At 38.2% G+C, this 18,151-nt stretch overlaps 3 protein-coding genes across 3 annotated transcripts; all 3 read left to right on the forward strand.

The window, feature by feature from the left end:
* Positions 1-394: 394 nt before the first annotated feature.
* Positions 395-6,319, forward strand: LOC108214803 (probable E3 ubiquitin-protein ligase RHG1A). The gene is made up of 6 exons (XM_017387002.2): positions 395-626; positions 1,498-3,283; positions 5,327-5,377; positions 5,476-5,574; positions 5,654-5,797; positions 5,907-6,319. The coding sequence occupies exons 2-6, from the start codon at positions 1,562-1,564 to the stop codon at positions 6,048-6,050; spliced, it is 2,160 nt and encodes a 719-aa protein (XP_017242491.1). The 5' UTR covers positions 395-626; positions 1,498-1,561; the 3' UTR covers positions 6,051-6,319.
* A 733-nt stretch (positions 6,320-7,052) lies between these two features.
* On the forward strand, positions 7,053-12,298 carry LOC108212007 (uncharacterized). The gene is given in 3 exon segments (XM_017383741.2): positions 7,053-9,448; positions 9,907-11,935; positions 11,938-12,298. Coding segments are annotated over 3 exon segments (4,515 nt in total). The 5' UTR covers positions 7,053-7,186; the 3' UTR covers positions 12,162-12,298.
* Positions 12,299-13,117: 819 nt separating this feature from the next.
* On the forward strand, positions 13,118-16,783 carry LOC108214443 (putative disease resistance protein RGA4). The gene has a single exon (XM_017386436.2). It carries the CDS (start codon positions 13,256-13,258, stop codon positions 16,658-16,660), a length of 3,405 nt encoding a protein of 1,134 aa, XP_017241925.1. The 5' UTR covers positions 13,118-13,255; the 3' UTR covers positions 16,661-16,783.
* The last annotated feature ends 1,368 nt before the right edge of the window (positions 16,784-18,151 follow it).

An 18,151-nucleotide genomic window follows, 5' to 3' on the forward strand; every position in this document is an offset into this window, starting at 1 on the left:
CGGAGAATCAATAGGTAAAATCGGAAATTATTAGAAAGCGATAATATTGTTAAATTTTATTGAAACGATCAATAATCTTAAATTTTAATTTTTAATTTAGACGAGAACTTCAACAATTATTGTTATGGATATATTTCCTTTTATTGTGTATATGTAAGCAAAACCAAATAGTCAAATGACTCGTACTGAATTATTTACCCACATGCTCAACTACATTTCCAATACATTATACTCTAGATTAGATTCTAAACACAATCTCATTTTTATCTCTTCCCGTTTGGAAAAAAATCTGCTAAAAAATCCCATTTAACCCTCTGTTTTGCATTAAATAACCCATAATTTCATCTGGGCTATGTGGTAAATTAAATATTTTCACTGCCTTGCCTTTAATCTCACAGCCCTATTGTCACAAACCCATACCTACCATTTCATTTTCATCTCATCTTTTATTAATTCCTCCCCTTCTCCTCTCTACACATCTTTCTTTTCAATGTCTCTTTGATCAGAGAGATTTTTGAGCAAGGAGAGATAGGAGGGGTGTTTTTGATTGTGATTTGCAGGTGTTTATCTGGGTTTTTATGGATTTTAATCTCATGTCCAGACAGTAGATCTATCATTTGATCTTGGTATGATCTTATACTCATTTCTTTGTGATAAATTTGTAATTTTGTTTGCGGGTTTTCTTGAATTTTGTTTAATTCATGGTTCTTGATATGAAAATTGGCTGTTTTGTTTCGATTTTGGGTTTTGGATGGTTTTCTTGTGGTTTGAAGGTGGGTGATGGTGTTCTTGAGGTAATGATTGGATTTTGTTTAGTGTTTCAGTCTTGATGGTGGTTAAAGTTGTGAGCTTTATCAAGAAGTTTCGAAAAGATTGGTTTTTGATTGTGTTTTAGGTTGTAGCAATGGGCTAATCTGCATCTTTATCATTCTATTAAGAGGCCATTTTGTGTCTAGTGCTTATGAGTGTGTAGTTTTTAGTAATGTCAATTTTACAAAAGAAAATTTTAGTGATGAGGATTTGGAATGTTGAAACTGAAATGGGGAGAGTTGTCTTAACTATCTTGTGCACTTGTACACAGTTGATGCATTAGATGATGACAATCATGAAATGGAATAAGATGAATTTAAGTTATATAGTTTTAGTTTAAGGTCATCTTGATTCACGATTTTTATAGTGGATGGCACAGTCATCCTCCTTGGTGCATATGATTTTCTTTTAATGAATGCAATAGTGCTGTGGGCTTTGTTGCTTTAGTAGAATAGATTCGATATTCGATTGGAGGAGAAGCACACCTTGACTCTTTGAATACTTGCAACTTTTCTCATTTATGTTGGCAATTGTTTATAAATTTTTGGTTTTTGTTTTGTGCTTCTGATGTTTGTGATGTTTCGGTGCTTATATTGACATGTATAGTTGAAGACCGACTTACTTTTAGTTACCATTTGACTTGACATTCTTGTACAAAATATATTGAGTTCTTTCGTCATTATTTAGTGACTCACAGAACTGCCAAAAGGTTCCTGCTAGTTTTCAAGAAGTAAAACAAATAATCGGCCTAATGCAAGGGCAAAGTAGTGCTATTGGTTCTCTGACGGAATCATTAAGCTTTGATCAGGGGTCTACACCCAGCGAGCAAGGGATTGATCAGCAGATTTACTGGAATAATGTGCGCAATTCTGTGCCAGATCAGCTTTCAGAATATGTCCCGCCCAGTAATACAGGCAGCTTGTATGCGAATTCCGTAGTCTCTGACAGACGAAATTTGAGATCACGGAGGATGGATGAGCCCGGTCCAAGTGTTGTACGGAATCAGATTAGTCATAATGAACAAAAAGCGGAACATTTCTGGGTATCTACTGGGCATGGTTTAGAAAACCGACACCATGAATCAGCCATTGGTCTATCTTTAAATAATGTAAATCTAAGTGGCAGTCAGATTGCTAATGGTCCTTTGTTTATGCAGAGCTCTAGTTCTAATTTCGTATCTCAAGATCTTAACATAAATGCAGGATCTGAGGGACAGGGTGTTGATGATTGTCAGATAGTGGAACGTCCTCTTGTATTTAGGTCTGGTTCAGAAAGTTTACCGATATCTAACCGTAGCAGTTCTTGCCCATCTGACTTGAAAAGTAGTGAACATGTGGAGGGCAGTGATATAGGCTCCAGCTCTTTAATGGAGGGTCGTCGTTTATTTCGCAAAAGAAAAGCTACGGAAGAGAATGTTGGAGAATCTTCTGGTAGTGGGAGTTCAAATTATTTTCAGCATGCAGAAAGTAGTGTATGGCGTGCTATTCCTGCTCCCCGTAATACCAGCAACGGCTTAACTATATCAGATCCTTCAGAAAACACTGCTGGTGTCAATCAGTCTGAGCAGGTAAACCCAAGACTAGGACTTGGTGTTGGAGGTGCTTTATCTGAAAGCTTTCCTGCTATAAATGTGGCGGGGAACACCGAAATATCTCGTAGAAATCTCCGGCTAAGGATCAATTCTTCACAGCAACAGGATTTTTTACCCTCTAATGCGCTCACAGTTGGAACTGTTGCTGGGTCATCTAGCACTTCTGCTTCCCGTCAGGCACCGGGGCTTCTTCCTGGTGGCAATTCTTTGGAACCAGAAGAAGATTCAAATTCCCAATTTCAGTCCCTTCTGGATCATGTTCCTGCCATGCGTCGGAATCTGCAATCTTCCAGGTGGACCAGAAGTTCCAGCTCAAGAGCTGGAAGCTCATCAACTTCTGCGATTGAGGGAAATGGTGCATCTCCTGAAGAATCGAGCACAGGAATTGTGTTAAGAAATAGATTGGAGCATCCCATTCTTAGAGCTCCTTCTAGGTGGAGAGGACATCCTTCTAGGTGGAGAGGTTCAGTGCAAAGCCCAATTGACTTGAATGTCAGTGGTGGAAGTAATGGCATTTCTGGAAATGACGCTTCTTCTTCTCGGGGTGGCTCAGCAGCTGGTAGTCATCAAGGCTCTAGGCACAACTGGTTTCCTGATGGAAATTCTCCACATTATCCGCGAAGTCTCTCAGGGTTAGTTCATCGATCGTTGTTATCATCTTCTGGTCCTGATTCTGGTGGCCAGAACGTTAACATTTCTCCACCTCATTCACACACTTCTGATTCCGACCAAGAGATGCCATCTGAAGGCCAGGAACGTCACTTGTCTCACTCAAGGTCAGCAATGTTGTTGGACAGACATGTTGATGGTGCTTCTGGACTATCCCGTTCACTCCGAACTTTGGCTGCTGCAAGTGAAGGAAGAAGCAGGATCATTACTGAGGTGTGTCCTAAAGTTATTATATATCTTACCATTTAACCTTTTTTCTGGAAGTGCTAAATTCCCATAACCCTCAATTTCACGCACACACGCACATTAACATATTTCCATGGCAGAGTTTTTCATCAATGTGATCTTTCAGTCCTTGTATACGTTGCATTTAATACAATCCAATATCAGCTTATTTTGGTTGATTTTTCAGATAAAGTAATTGTATTAGAAGAGCCAGCTACATTATCTTTTCATTAGTGTTTTTCATATTCTGTCATAAATTTATTTCCTGATACTTTGTTCTACTTTCTTTACCTTAGTGTCAATGTCTCCATGTGAATTGAATTTTGTTTTTCTTTTACATTATTGCAAAGTTAGTTTCCTATTAATTAGATTTTGGTTTTTAGTTAACACATTTTAAAAAGTAAAGAGCTGATTTATTCCGGTGTGCGCTCCTATATATATAGGCTTACCCCGGGATTTATTTTTTCAATAGAGAGTAGCTGATATCCTTCCTTTCAATATTTTAGTAGTCAACTTTGTTTTGATTATTCTTTTTATTATTTAATTCTAACTATTCTGAAGGCTCGTATACCTTTCATTGCAAACAAATGATGTATATATAAAAAATTGCCATAATAATTATGTTATCTACTATTGGGAAAAGAATCAAATATATAAGTAAATTACATATAGAAAGGAAGGTAATTAACCAGTCATCTACCTGGGTAGCTACTGTTATTGTTCTTACTTTCCTGTCTTGAGGGTCATATGTACGATCTCAGATTAATAGATATGTCATGCTACCTGAGCCCAACACCTTTATGTTTTACTATCTCGTATTAACTGTTTACAGTTATGAAGAGTGGTCTTAATTTTTTTTTTTTTGAAAGTTGAGGATAATTGTATTAACAATCTAATCTCTAACGTGCCTTACAGTTGCACACCGACCAGTGCCTTGTCCACTTCCAGTCTTTATCGGTGCTATTAAAAGTGCGCATATGCGAGATGCGATGTGATGCGCACCTAAAGCATATCGCTTTAGAGATGTGATGCACCTTCAATGGTGCGCTCGCTTTTATGTGTCATGAGCGCTTATTCGCAGTTCAAAAAGTGCAACATAAGCGTTCTTCTGTGAAGATGGGTCAACTTTAAAGGAAATTGGTCAAAAAAAAAAAACCCTACACGCCCTTAAAGCAGCCAACAAAATAGATACAAACCAGATGTACATACAAGAACGAGAAGTACCAAAAGAGAGAAAGATTTAACTCATCTTACATAGATACACGCTCATATACCGATACACATATCTTGATTTATATATACATACAATTTTTGTATATATACATACGATATGAGGACGATGATGAATAAGAAGACTTTGTTGAGGATCCGAATCATATTAGTAATGAAGATAATTTTGTGAATCTTGATGACAAAGAGGAAGAAGAATAATGGACTACCTTTGCTTTTCTTTGTTAGATTGACTTTAAATTGTGCTACTTTGGATCTATATGATAATGAATTGATTGCTTTATTAATTAAATGTCTTCTTATCTATAAATTAACAATATTCTATATTATATACCATTTATATGTATATATATTTGTCTTCACTGAATCCGCGTATTTCACGTCGCGCATTGCGCTTATGCTCCAGGGGACCTTTGCGCTTCTGTCCGCATATTACATTTAATAACACTGGCCTTTATACTAATATACGTTTCACATACAAAGTGGACCAAAAGTATTATATATGGTTTCCTTATAACCTACAGACAGAAAATGCACTAATCTGTTTTTTACAAATGTAATCTCTGGTGCTGTGTCAGTCCATAGGTACCTTTTCTATGGTCCTGCTATTTTAGACTAATTTCCCATACAGATATAATAATTAAATTTAATCGTTTACTACAGATTACAGCAACTTTTGCTTTCATCTCAAGTGTATGATTTCAATTTTCCTTGCTTCTCTCTCACCAAGAAATATTTTTCGATTATTGGAGCAAGTGGAAGTTTGGAAAACTGTATCTAAGAGCTATATCTTGTATGCAGATTCACGATGTCTTGGATCTCATGCGCAGGGGGGAGGGCTTCAGATTTGAGGTACGTTACCAATCTTGTTTATCTTATTGCATCACATTAGTCATTATATTGGTATTAATCCAAGCATAACTCCTTGGTCCTTCAAATAATTGTTTTAGGATTTGATGATCCTTGATCAGTCTGTCTTCTTTGGGATGGGTGATCATCATGACAGGCATAGGGACATGAGGCTAGATGTTGATAACATGTCATACGAGGTAGCATATAATATCCAAACCTTTTCCATCAAAGTTCTTTAACTATAATTTCCTGACAGTGAATCTATATGGTTTTAAGGAATTATTGGCTCTTGAAGAGCGCATTGGGAATGTGAATACCGGAGTTAGTGAGGAAACCATTTCAAGTCATCTAAAGCAAAGTAAGTATACAGTATCAGAAACAACAGAATCACAGGAGCCAGAACCGTGCTGCATATGTCAGGTACTGATCTTTCTTACCTTCTTCATAATTTCTCGGCATATGTATGTATCTACTATTATGTTGTGCAATATCTATGCTTATGTCATCTACATGATGTCTACATGTTCAGGATGAGTACACTACCGGAGATGAACTTGGAGAGCTGGACTGCGGACATGGTTTTCACGCAGAGTGTATCAAACAATGGCTGGTGTGCAAGAATTTGTGCCCCATATGCAAGACAACAGCAATGTGTAGTAAAGATAAGGCATAGAGTCATAGACCTTGGTTTATACAATCTGTGTAAGTTTTTATGGTTGAACACACATCTTCACTTGCTTGGTTCTTTGAATCAGCTAGGTGGATGATATGTTTACCCAAGCAGAATTGCCTGCTTGTACCTTCGTTAAAGTCTTCATGTACTATTTAGTTTCTTGCTGTATTCATCTCCGTTGTGGAGAGTTCATTAAATTTATTAAGATAAGTAGAAAGTTGAATTATTTTCTATTATATATTTTATGTTAAGATAGAATTGTACTTTAATTGAAAGGTTCTACTTTAATTTACTGTTTAGCTTTATTCTGGTCACAAGTCCTCTTGATCACAAAGGGATCAAACACCCCCTCCCCTGGGTCGTCAAATAATTGGGTTTAAGTTCTCCTTTCGCGTTCCACATTGCTGTTCCACATTGGTACCGAGACCCATGTACATAAGTTTCCGGTGCTTTTCATGTAGAAGGTTGCAGTAGTAATCTGTCATGTTATGTTATATCGTGCAATGCTTTGCATGGTGCTTTTCATGTAGAAGGTTGCAGTAGTAATCTGTCATGTTATGTTATATATCGTGCAATGCTTTGCATTTTACTTCTCTGATTACTCTGGGCATTCAAATTTCGTTTAGTAATAAGCGTTCTTGAAATCATTTTTCAGCAGCTCGATGCTATTGTGATGAGTTTATAAAACATTGATCGGCTGTTTATACTTCTCGAAGCTGAGATTTCCCTTTGCTTTATCTGTATTCTTGTCTTCCCTAGGGAACGACAAGCTAAACTGCATTTTATACTACTAGCCGTTCGTACATTTATCCTTGATGCTTGATTGACGATCAATATGCCGAAATCATACCATGTAGCGAAAAAATTTCTCTAGCAGAACGTAGTTTATATATTCATGTCATTTTCGGTTTATGTGTTTGAACAATTCTCTGAAGATATTTTAGTCATAGTTTACTGATTCTTGATACTTTGGTAAGGATACTACTTTATTGATTATTACTTAATCGAGGTTCAAACTGAGTGATGACAAGAGTAAGCAACAATACGGATAGTGTGATCTTGTTCGGTATCTGAAACGAGTAATCTATAAATACTAGTGTAAAACAGACCAGTTTCACTCACTATAATCTGCAAAAATGTGGTTTGTAAGTAGAGTTAGCCTTTTGTTCCTCTTTGCATGGTTAGCTTTTCGAGCTATCTTAGTCTCAGGAAATGATAGGTCTGTTTACATTGTTCACATGGACAAGTCACTGATGCCGAAGGCTTTTGCTAGCCATCACATTTGGTACTCCACCACCATAAACTCTGTCGATTCTCTGAACCATCAATCTTCTCCGTCACTTCTCTACACTTATGATCATGCATTTCATGGTTTTTCTGCGTTGTTATCTGCAGATGAGTTGGAAGTGTTGAAGAAGAGTTCGGGGTTTGTCTCAGCTTATAGTGACAAAAAGGTCACAGTTGATACTACGCGTACAGCTGACTTCCTTTCTCTTAGTCCTACGACAGGTCTCTGGCCAGCCTCGGATTATGGGAGTGATGTCATTATTGGTGTCATTGACTCTGGTATTTGGCCCGAGAGTGCAAGCTTTAAGGACGATGGAATGTCTGAGGTTCCCTCGAGATGGAAAGGGACTTGTGAAGTTGGACAAGAGTTCAATGCTTCAAATTGTAACTTGAAGTTGATTGGAGCTAGGTACTTCAATAAGGGTCTTCGCGCTTCAAATCCTAACATTACCATCAGTATGAATTCTGCTAGAGATACAGACGGACATGGGACACACACGTCCTCAACAGCTGGTGGAAACTATGTTGAAGGTGTATCGTATTTTGGCTATGCCTCAGGAACTGCACGAGGGATGGCTCCAAGAGCAAGATTGGCCATATACAAGGTCCTCTGGGATGAGGGAAGATCCGCTGCAGATGTTCTTGCCGGTATGGATCAGGCTGTTGCTGATGGCGTTGATGTCATATCAATTTCCTTGGGCTTTGATGGAATGCCTTTGTATGAAGATCCTATAGCTATAGCTTCTTTCGGAGCCATGGAAAAAGGTGTGCTTGTTTCTTCTTCTGCAGGAAACGAAGGACCTGATATCGGGTCACTTCACAATGGTTTTCCATGGATCCTAACTGTTGCAGCAGGAACACTTGATCGCACATTAGGCGGGAACTTAATTCTGGGCAACGGGTTAAGCCTCACTGGCTGGACTACATTCCCCGCAAAAGCCTTCGTAAAAGATGTCCCTCTTCTTTACAACAAAACGATCTCAACTTGCGATTCAGCAGAGCAGATATCGCTAGTTTCCAGTAACTCAATCATTATTTGTGACAATAAGAATTCCTCAGTATACAATATGTTGTCTATTGTTGCAAACTCAAATGCTGTTGCTGCTGTCATTATATCCGATGAACAATCAGTCTTGAGTGATGATTTTCCGTATCCTGGAGTTCTAATCAGGCCGAAGGAAGGACTTGATGTGCTCAAATACGCTGAAACAAGTTATAAGCCATCAGCTAGCATCACATTCCAGCAAACCTCTGTTGGCACAAAACCTGCACCTGCAGTTGCTAAATTTACTTCAAGAGGCCCTTCAGCTAGTAATCCAGGTATCTTGAAGCCAGACATCATGGCTCCCGGGACGTTAGTCTTAGCTGCTTGGAGTCCAAATGCTCCATCATCTACTATCAAACCTAACATACAATTGTCTAGTGATTTCAATGCACTTTCAGGAACATCGATGTCATGTCCTCATGCATCGGGTCTTGCAGCTCTGCTAAAAGGCGCACACCCTGAATGGAGCCCTGCAGCTATCCGTTCTGCAATGATGACCACCGCAAACCCTCTGGACAATTCACAAAATCAGATTCAAGATATCGGCACAAATTTTGGAATTGCTACTCCTTTAGCAATGGGAGCTGGTCAGATTGATCCTAACCGTGCCCTCAATCCAGGACTTGTGTATGATGCCACAGCGCAGGACTACATTAACTTTCTCTGCTCGATGAATTTTACAGGAAATCAAATCTATACCATCACAAGATCCAATTTCAATTGCTCAAGCCCATCTTCTGATCTAAATTACCCGTCCTTTATCAGCTTGTATAACAGTACTCTGGCTACTGGTGCAATAACAACGGTACAATATTATTCAAGGACCATCACAAATGTGGGAGACGGTGCAGCAACTTACAAGGCTAAAGTGTCCGCGCCAAAGGGCTCAGTTGTGACAGTTTCACCAGATACACTAGTATTCGGCAAAATGTACGAGAAATTGAGTTACTCCATAGCAATAGCTTTTACAGGTGACAAGAATGGAACTGTTACATTTGGCTCACTCACTTGGATTGACGACAACTCGAAATATAGTGTGAGGAGTCCAATAGTGATATCACCGATGGTGAAGGCATTGTAATAAAATTTAGATTAAATTGCAAAAACACAAAATTCATAAAAATATTTTTATCGTTTATACACGTATGCTAAAAAAGTTTATTACAAAATACCAACATATTTTTTATTCTAATAAGAATTTATAATTTAAGTGATTTTTTTAGTGTTATAATAATTTTCCAGAAAAAAAATTAATTCACTGTATCAAGTGTTTGAGTGATTTGTTGACAGGAGTATCACGTCTTCTATACATGAATTTACCTGCCTAGTCATATGCGGATTCGAATATTACATGAACTTACCGTAAAGAATTTTTAGATTAGTTAAGACAAATAGAAACGAAATTAACCGGTGATGAATCCTATTGCCGAAGCAGGCTATCACTCTAGTTTGCTCCAACAACTAATGTATAAACACTTGTGCAGAACTCATTAGCTTCACTTACCAAAATCTTCGACAATGAAGTTTCTACTTTTGTTTGCATGTTTGGCTTTTCAAGCAATCTTGATTTCTGGGAATGACAGGTCTACTTATATTGTTCACATGGACAAATCATTGATGCCAGAGGCTTTTGCTAGCCATGATCTTTGGTACTCAAGCACCATTGATTCTGTCAAGGCTCAGGATCTCGAATCGTCTCCATCTCTGGTGTATACTTATGATCATGCGTTTCATGGCTTTTCTGCATTGCTATCGAAAGATGAATTGGAAACACTAAAGAAGTCTCCAGGGTTTGTGTCAGCTTATAGTGACAAGAATGTTACACTTGATACCACTCATACATTTGAGTTTCTTTCTCTTAATCCTGTTACAGGTCTATGGCCTGCCTCGGATTATGGGAAAGATGTTATTATTGGTGTGATTGACACGGGTATTTGGCCCGAGAGTGCAAGCTTTAAGGATGATGGAATGTCTGAGGTTCCCTCGAGATGGAAAGGGACTTGTGAAGTTGGACAAGAGTTCAATGCTTCAAATTGTAACTTGAAGTTGATTGGAGCTAGATACTTTAATAAGGGTGTTTTTGCTGCTAAACCTAATGTTACTCTGAGTATGAACTCTGCTAGAGACACCGGAGGACATGGGACACACACTTCCTCAACAGCTGGTGGAAACTATGTTGAAGGGGCATCATATTTTGGCTATGCCTCAGGAACTGCACGAGGGATGGCTCCGAAGGCAAGATTGGCTATGTATAAGGTTATTTGGCATGAGGGACGATATGCTTCAGATGTTCTTGCCGGTATGGACCAGGCTGTTGCTGATGGTGTTGACATCATTTCAATTTCCATGGGCTTTGATGATGTGCCTTTGTATGAAGATCCTATCGCTATAGCTTCCTTCGGAGCCATGGAAAGAGGTGTGCTTGTTTCTTCTTCAGCAGGAAATGGTGTCCCTGAACCTGGAAATATGCATAATGGTATTCCATGGGTCTTAACAGTTGCAGCAGGCTCCATTGATCGAACACTAGGTGGGAACCTGATTTTGGGAAACGGGGTGAGCCTCACTGGCTGGACCATGTTCCCTGCTAAAGCCTTGGTGGAAGATGTCCCCCTTTTCTACAACAAAAATATTTCCACTTGCGATTCTGCTGAGAAGTTATCAGGGATTAGCAACGCCATCATAATTTGCAAAAATAAATATTCTGCAGCTCTTGACATGTTGTCATATGTTGCTAACTCCAGCGCGGTTGCTGGAATCATTATATCCGACGATCATATATACGAGTCCAATGATTTTCCTTATCCTGGAGTCGTAATTAGCACCAAGCAGGGACTTGATGTGATTAAGTACGCAGAAACAACTTCAAAACCTACAGCTAGCATCACGTTCCAACAAACCTTTGTTGGCACGAAGCCTGCTCCTGCGGTTGCTGGATATAGTGCAAGGGGGCCTTCACCAAGTTATCCTGGTATTTTAAAACCAGACATCATGGCACCAGGGACATTAGTCTTAGCTGCATGGAATCCCGATAGGCCACTCGGGCAAATACCCAGTATTGCACCTAACATACAATTGTCTAGTGATTTCAATGCAATTTCAGGAACATCAATGGCATGTCCTCATGCTTCTGGCCTTGCCGCTCTTCTAAAAGGCGCACACCCTGAATGGAGCCCTGCAGCTATCCGTTCTGCAATGATGACCACCGCAAACCCTCTGGACAATTCACAGCACCAGATTAAGGATATTGGAAGTCATTTTGAAATTGCTACTCCACTAGCAATGGGAGCTGGCCAGGTTGATCCTAATCGTGCCCTCAATCCAGGGCTTGTATACGACGCCACAACACAAGACTATGTCAACTTACTCTGCTCAATGAATTTTACCATGAATCAAATCTATACCATCACAAGAACCAATATTAGTTGCTCCAATCCATCTTCTGATTTAAATTACCCGTCATTCATTAGCTTGTATGACAGTACTTTGGCTACTGGTGGAATAACAACGGTACAACATTATTCGAGGACTGTCACAAATGTTGGAGATGGTGCAGCAAGGCTAAAGTGTCCGCGCCAAAGGGTTCAGTTGTCACAGTTTCACCAGATACACTAGTATTCGGCAAGATGTACGAGTAATTAAGTTACTCCATAGCAATAGCTTTTACAGGTGACAAGAACGGAACTGTCACATTTGGTTCACTTACCTGGATTGAAGAGAACATGAAATATAGTGTCAGGAGTCCGATAGTGATATCACCGATGGTGAATCCATGGTCATAAAATTTATCCAGCAATAATTTATCAATATCGACCTTCGTCATCTTCAAAAACCTGCTCACAATGTGACAATGCAAGAAACAAATGGATTTTGAAGGTAATAATATGTGTTGACTGACCTGGAGTTTATCACATGTATAAGTTTTCTGCAGAAAATCATAAGTTGTAGAGTTTTGTCATTTTTCTGGAGTTTTTAATGGTCATTATCGATCGGTTGTTGACTCGTTTCTGCAGAGCGATCATTTTACACTCAAAATTATTTTTAGGCTGCAATGCAAGCATCCTCGCACGCTAATATGTAGGATTTCAATACCAAAATATATAATTTGCATAGGTTATAAAAAGTATTGCAGAGTGGGTATTGCAATACGGGTGTTAACTCAAGTCCCATATACGTAAAGTAAAAACGAACAAATTCATGCAGGTTTGGCCACGACTCAAAGAAGAAGTTGGTTTTACAATTGTGTTCAGGGGTAAACAAAATTCCAGTGCTTAAACATCTTCTCACCAAATTCATCGAAAATGGAGTGTGTAAAGGGACTGAAATAAAAGTCAGGCGAGGGGATAATAATATGGAGAAAGACGAGAAAGAAAAGTTGTGCATATATGATTGACCTTTACCCCTTTTACTACAAGACCAGCATTGCTCCACTTTCACGTCCTTGATCACATTCATTAGCTATGGTTGACAGCAATGCTCCACTTTGGACAACGCTAAGCCGTGAACATGTGAGTAGGGACATGATCACAAAGACCAGAAAGGACTTCTGAAATGACATGATTTCCTAGAAAATAAAATATTTACTATTTGTTGAGGATCTCAATTTCAAAAATTCTTTTCCAAAATCAAGTACTTTTCAGTTTTCAGACAAAAAATACGGAAATAAAAAGTATGACCAAAGCACAAACCAATAATTATGGTAGCTGGTCATTGAGGACGATGTTGTATTGTTGCAGATGAACTGATCAATATTCACTCGTTTCTGCTGAACCTTATCCGGGCCAAGAATCTGCATTATTACATTGTAATTTAACTTGTACGCAGTGGAGTTGCTGGAGTATCAAATTATAATTTTCATACAACTATACTGATAAAGATGGCTGATGCATTTGTAACCGATCTGGCTAGTGGTCTGGTTTTCAAGCATGTTTCACTTGCAGCTGAAGAATTGATCCAGGCTTGGAATCTTCAGGAAAATCTTGTAATGCTGCAAGAAAGGTTGGAAGAGATTGATGCTCTCTTGTCCGATGCTCATAGCAAAAGACTAAACATGTCTACTGTCCAGAGCTGGTTCAACAAACTGCAGGCTGTTGCTCGTGTAGCTGATGCTTTTATGGATCAACTTGCTTATGAAGTCACTCGAAGACAGGTTGAAAATCGTAGTACGTTGAGGGACTTCTTTTCTACCAAGAATAGCATACTTTATCGTTTTAAAGTTGCTTATAAGATCAAGTCTATCAACTCTTCTTTCGACAAAATTTTTGAATGGGCTATAAAACTCGGGCTTCAGCCTGTGGCGCAATTAACTACTGCTGTGCAGCCCAGGGAAATGCGCAATACTCCACCCTTTGAAGATGAGTCACTAATAGTTGGAAGAGATGATGAAATATCCTTTTTAGTCGAAACAGTGTGCACAAATTATGCTGAGGATTTACCTGTCATTGCTGTATGGGGGATGGGAGGTCAAGGCAAAACAACTCTTGCTCGTATGGTTTACAATAGAGATGTTGTAACTGATATGTTCAAGAAGAGGATGTGGGTCACTGTATCAGATGATTTTGATTTCATCAAGATTTTAAATCAAATGGTTTCTTCCCTCACTTCAACTGCTTCCATGTTAGAAAATCCAGAAGGTCTCATTAAGAAACTTCAAAACTCTCTAAGGGGGGTAAAGTTTTTACTCGTCTTGGATGATGTCTGGAATGAGAGACCAGAGGAGTGGGATAACTTAAAGAATTCCTTGCTCGGGGTTGGTGGGGCGGGTGGAAGCAAGATTTTAGTCACGACTCGAAAACAGAAAGTGGTTGATGTCATGAGCTGTTTTATTACTCATAGAGTAGAGAAACTATCAAAAGAAAACAGCTGGGAATTGTTCAAGCGAAGAGCATTTTCACGAGGAGTTTTAGAGACGGCGAGATATGAGGCCATGGGAAGAAGAATGGTGGAAAGGTGTGGTGGCCTGCCTTTGGCAATAAAAGCACTAGGGGGTTTACTGCACTCTAAGAGGTCTGAGCAAGAGTGGTTTCGGATTCAAGAAAGTGCAACGTGGGATTCGAATGATGATGTATTGCCTTCCTTGAGGTTGTCTTATGATAATCTACCTCATTCTTCTCTAAAGAAATGTTTCGCATATTGTTCAATTTTGCCAAAGGATTCTATTATCTGGAAAGATGAAATGGTACGTCTATGGACGGCATTAGGATTCCTTTTGCCACCTAAAGGTAGCAATAAGCTGATGGAAGATATAGGGAGCGAATACTTTAACATATTGTTGTGGAATTGTTTGTTACAAGATGGAGGAAGGGATTCGAATGGCGACTTTTGTTACAAGATGCATGATCTAGTACACGATCTTGCACTAGATCTGTCCGAACATCATTCTGTAACTGTGAAGGCTGATCATGAGTTAAACTATATTTCCAAGGCCATATATGTGAGGGCTGATGAAGGGATTTCAAATATTAAGCCACCCATTCTTAAGAGAAATTTTGAGAAAGTACAAGTATTATACGCAAATGCTCGCATTGTCCGTGACTTGGTGCCTTACCCCAGTCACTTGATTGGTTTAGTTCTAGAAAGAAGTAATGAATTAGATAGGTTGCCAAGTTCATTGAGCAATCTGAAGTATCTTAAGTATTTGGATATCTCAAGGTGCTTCACTAGGAATAAATTACCTGATTACATTTCGAGACTCTACAACTTGCAGACTTTGAGCGTTCGGAGTGCAACACAGCTTCCAAGAAAGATTTGCAACTTGATCAATTTAAGACATATTCTTGTCGCTTATGAGGTTGAGTTGGTGAGTTCGGACATGTTCGCTAAGATAGAGAGGTTAACTTGTCTTCAAACACTGCCTCGATTTGTTGTGAGTAGAGATCATCAGTGTCATGTTGGACAACTGGGGAGTTTAAAAAATCTTCGAGGTACTCTGCAGCTTTATGGCCTTGGTGATGTAGAAAATATGGAAGAAGCCAGGAAGGCGAGTTTGCATACAAAATCGAATATTGAGCATTTAACGTTAGTGTGGAGAAAGGATGAAGATGTGATGGAAGAAAAAGAATACAACGATGAGGATGTGATGGAAGGATTAGAACCTCATGCAAATCTAAAAGCATTGGATGTTGGCAACTTTATGGGAAAGAAGTTTGCAGCATGGATTACATTCATGACAAACTTGGAAGTTATCACCTTCAAAAATTGCAAAAGATGTGAAGAGTTTCCGCAGCTGGGTCATCTTTCTAAATTGAGGAGTATTTATATATCAGGGATGGATAACGTCAAGTTTATAAGCAGCCATTTATGTGGAGGTCAGGGTAGCATTAGGAGTGAATTAGATGAAAATGGGGCAGAAGAAACAGTTGCAACAATGTATCCGTCATTGAAAAATCTTTATTTATGGGATATGCCAAAGCTAGAAGAATGGGTAGACCCATCTATGGATACAAGCGGTGAAGACCCACATAATGTGCTAGCATTTCCTAAACTCGAGATGTTAGTTATTCAGAGATGTTCAAAGTTGACGAGGATTCCAAGTAGTTGTTTTCCGTTGATGAAGACACTGCATATCACAGACTTGGACAGCAGCAAGCTACTGGAATCATTGAGCGGAAAGGCATGCGGTCTCACATGCCTAGACCTCGATAATATCGGTGGCGGAGTAGGGTGCTCTTCCTCTTCCTCTTTGCCTTGTTCAAGTATGAACTGCATAATGGGCGAGCTCTTGAAAAACAATTCTGTGTCTTTGGAAACTTTGAGTGTACGAAGGTTACAGGGATTGACATACTTGACACTTGGCGAAGGTTTAAAGAGCTTAAGCGTGAGTGATTTGCCAGACTTGAATACAATTAATGTTGTCAAAGGGTCGGATGCTCTAAAACATCTTTCTATTTCGTGGTGTCCGAACTATGAGGTGCTTGCCCAAAATGTGAATTCTACAATTGAAACTTTGGAATTGGGAGACTTCTGGGAGGATTTAGATGAATTCCCATGGCCCTCGTCCTTTTCTTTTCCCAATGTAATCAACCTAAGAGTGCGGGGATGGGAAAAGCTAAAGTGGATAGTGGATCAAGGACGACCTGATAATTATCTCACCTCCATCTTCCCTGCCCTGCGTCAATTGGACATAATCAATTTTCAAGGAGTGAAATCTCTTCCCATTTCTCTAGCACAGCTTCCATTTCTGGAGCGGTTATCTATTTGGAGTTGTGGAAATTTGGAGAGTTTGCCAAAGTTCCATGACAACTTTCAGTTCCTAGATATATTTGGTTGTCCAGTAATATGAGAAAGATACAGGAAGGGAAGTGGGCCAGAATGGTCCAAAATCCAACACATCAAACAAATAGTTGGGCTTGATTGACGAGAGTAATGACACCTGGAGGACGAGCAGAGGATGCCACATTAATTTTGGGACATTAATCTCTTTTTTCTTTTAAATAATTAACTTGCATATGCTGGGTTGTATGAGGTTTTTAATAACTCTAGAGACTAGAGTACTACTGTACAGTAATTTTGTGCCAATAATTTTTAATAATTCCTATCAGTTTCATATCAATTCATCATTAAGTGTTTTCCCCTGCAACTTGTAGTGTGTAATGGTTGGCAATTGTTTTAGTTACACCTAAATTGTTTGCAGGAGGAGAAGGTGACTCTCTCTTGAAATTGTATTGTTTTTATTTTTTGTTATAGAATTTTCGGGAAAATTAATTTAAATGTCCCTGAACTATTGGTGTTTTATTGTCTGGGTCCCTGAAATAAAGATTCCAATATCCGGGTCACTTACGTTTTCAGTTTTCTTGTTTGAGTCCTTCCGTTAACTGAGATTCTAACGGACGTTAGAATCTCGATGACGTGGCAGAATTAATGACAAGTGTATATGAATTTTATTTTAAGGATCCCTGAACTATTAGTAATTTCCTTATTTGAGTCCTTTCAATGATTTAAAATTTATATGTATTAAGATACTAACATTTAATCGGCTTAGAAGGTATTCAATCTTTAGTACAACTTAAGTTTTTTAATTCGTAATTATTTTAGACGTCTAAAAGATAATATTATGTGTCACACTAATTGGAATTTTTGCAAAATTAATATTGATAGTTATTTGACAAATTAATATTGAATTGTTACAGAGCTTTTAAGTTAAATAAATTCAAAATTGATTTGTTATTAGATTTTTTGACAATGTCTTCTGAGCTTTTTTTTTTTACAATATAACTATAACCTTTGCGTTTTTTTTAACAGAACCTTTGCGTTTGTTATGACAATATTCTTGGCAAGTCTCTTTTACATGTCATTTATTCTGTGATATAAAAAACTAATACACAATAAATTAAGATTAAGATACATAAAAACACGAGTTAAAACATTAATATAACACAGTAAAATAAACATTAATATATTTATTAATATAACACAATAAATATATTAATGTTTATTTACACAATAAATAAATTAATGTTTATTAATTAATTAATTAATTAATATACGAAATAAAAATTTACAAATTAAAAAACTTAATTTGTACTAAAGATTGAATAGCTTACAAGTCGATTAAATGTTAGTATCTTAATACATAATAAATTTTAAATTAACAAAAGGACTCAAACAAGAAAATTACTAATAGTTCAGGGATCTTTAAAATAAAATTCATATACACGTTTCAACAATCCTGCCACGTCATCGAGATTCTAACGTCCGTTAGAATCTCAATTAACGGAAGGACTCAAACAAGAAAATTGAAAACATAAATGACCCGGATATTGGAATCTTTATT

The sequence above is a fragment of the Daucus carota genome, chromosome 3 (genome assembly GCF_001625215.2).
Source record: "Daucus carota subsp. sativus chromosome 3, DH1 v3.0, whole genome shotgun sequence".
NCBI classification, from domain to species: Eukaryota; Viridiplantae; Streptophyta; class Magnoliopsida; order Apiales; family Apiaceae; genus Daucus; species Daucus carota.

Coding starts and splice junctions, on each gene's coding strand:
- LOC108214443 (XM_017386436.2), top strand. CDS start 13,256: ATGGCTGATGCATTTGTAACCGATCTGGCTAGTGGTCTGGTTTTCAAG.
- LOC108214803 (XM_017387002.2), top strand. CDS start 1,562: ATGCAAGGGCAAAGTAGTGCTATTGGTTCTCTGACGGAATCATTAAGC. Junction 3,284..5,326: donor GAAGCAGGATCATTACTGAG/GTGTGTCCTAAA, acceptor TCTTGTATGCAG/ATTCACGATGTCTTGGATCT. Junction 5,798..5,906: donor AACCGTGCTGCATATGTCAG/GTACTGATCTTT, acceptor CTACATGTTCAG/GATGAGTACACTACCGGAGA.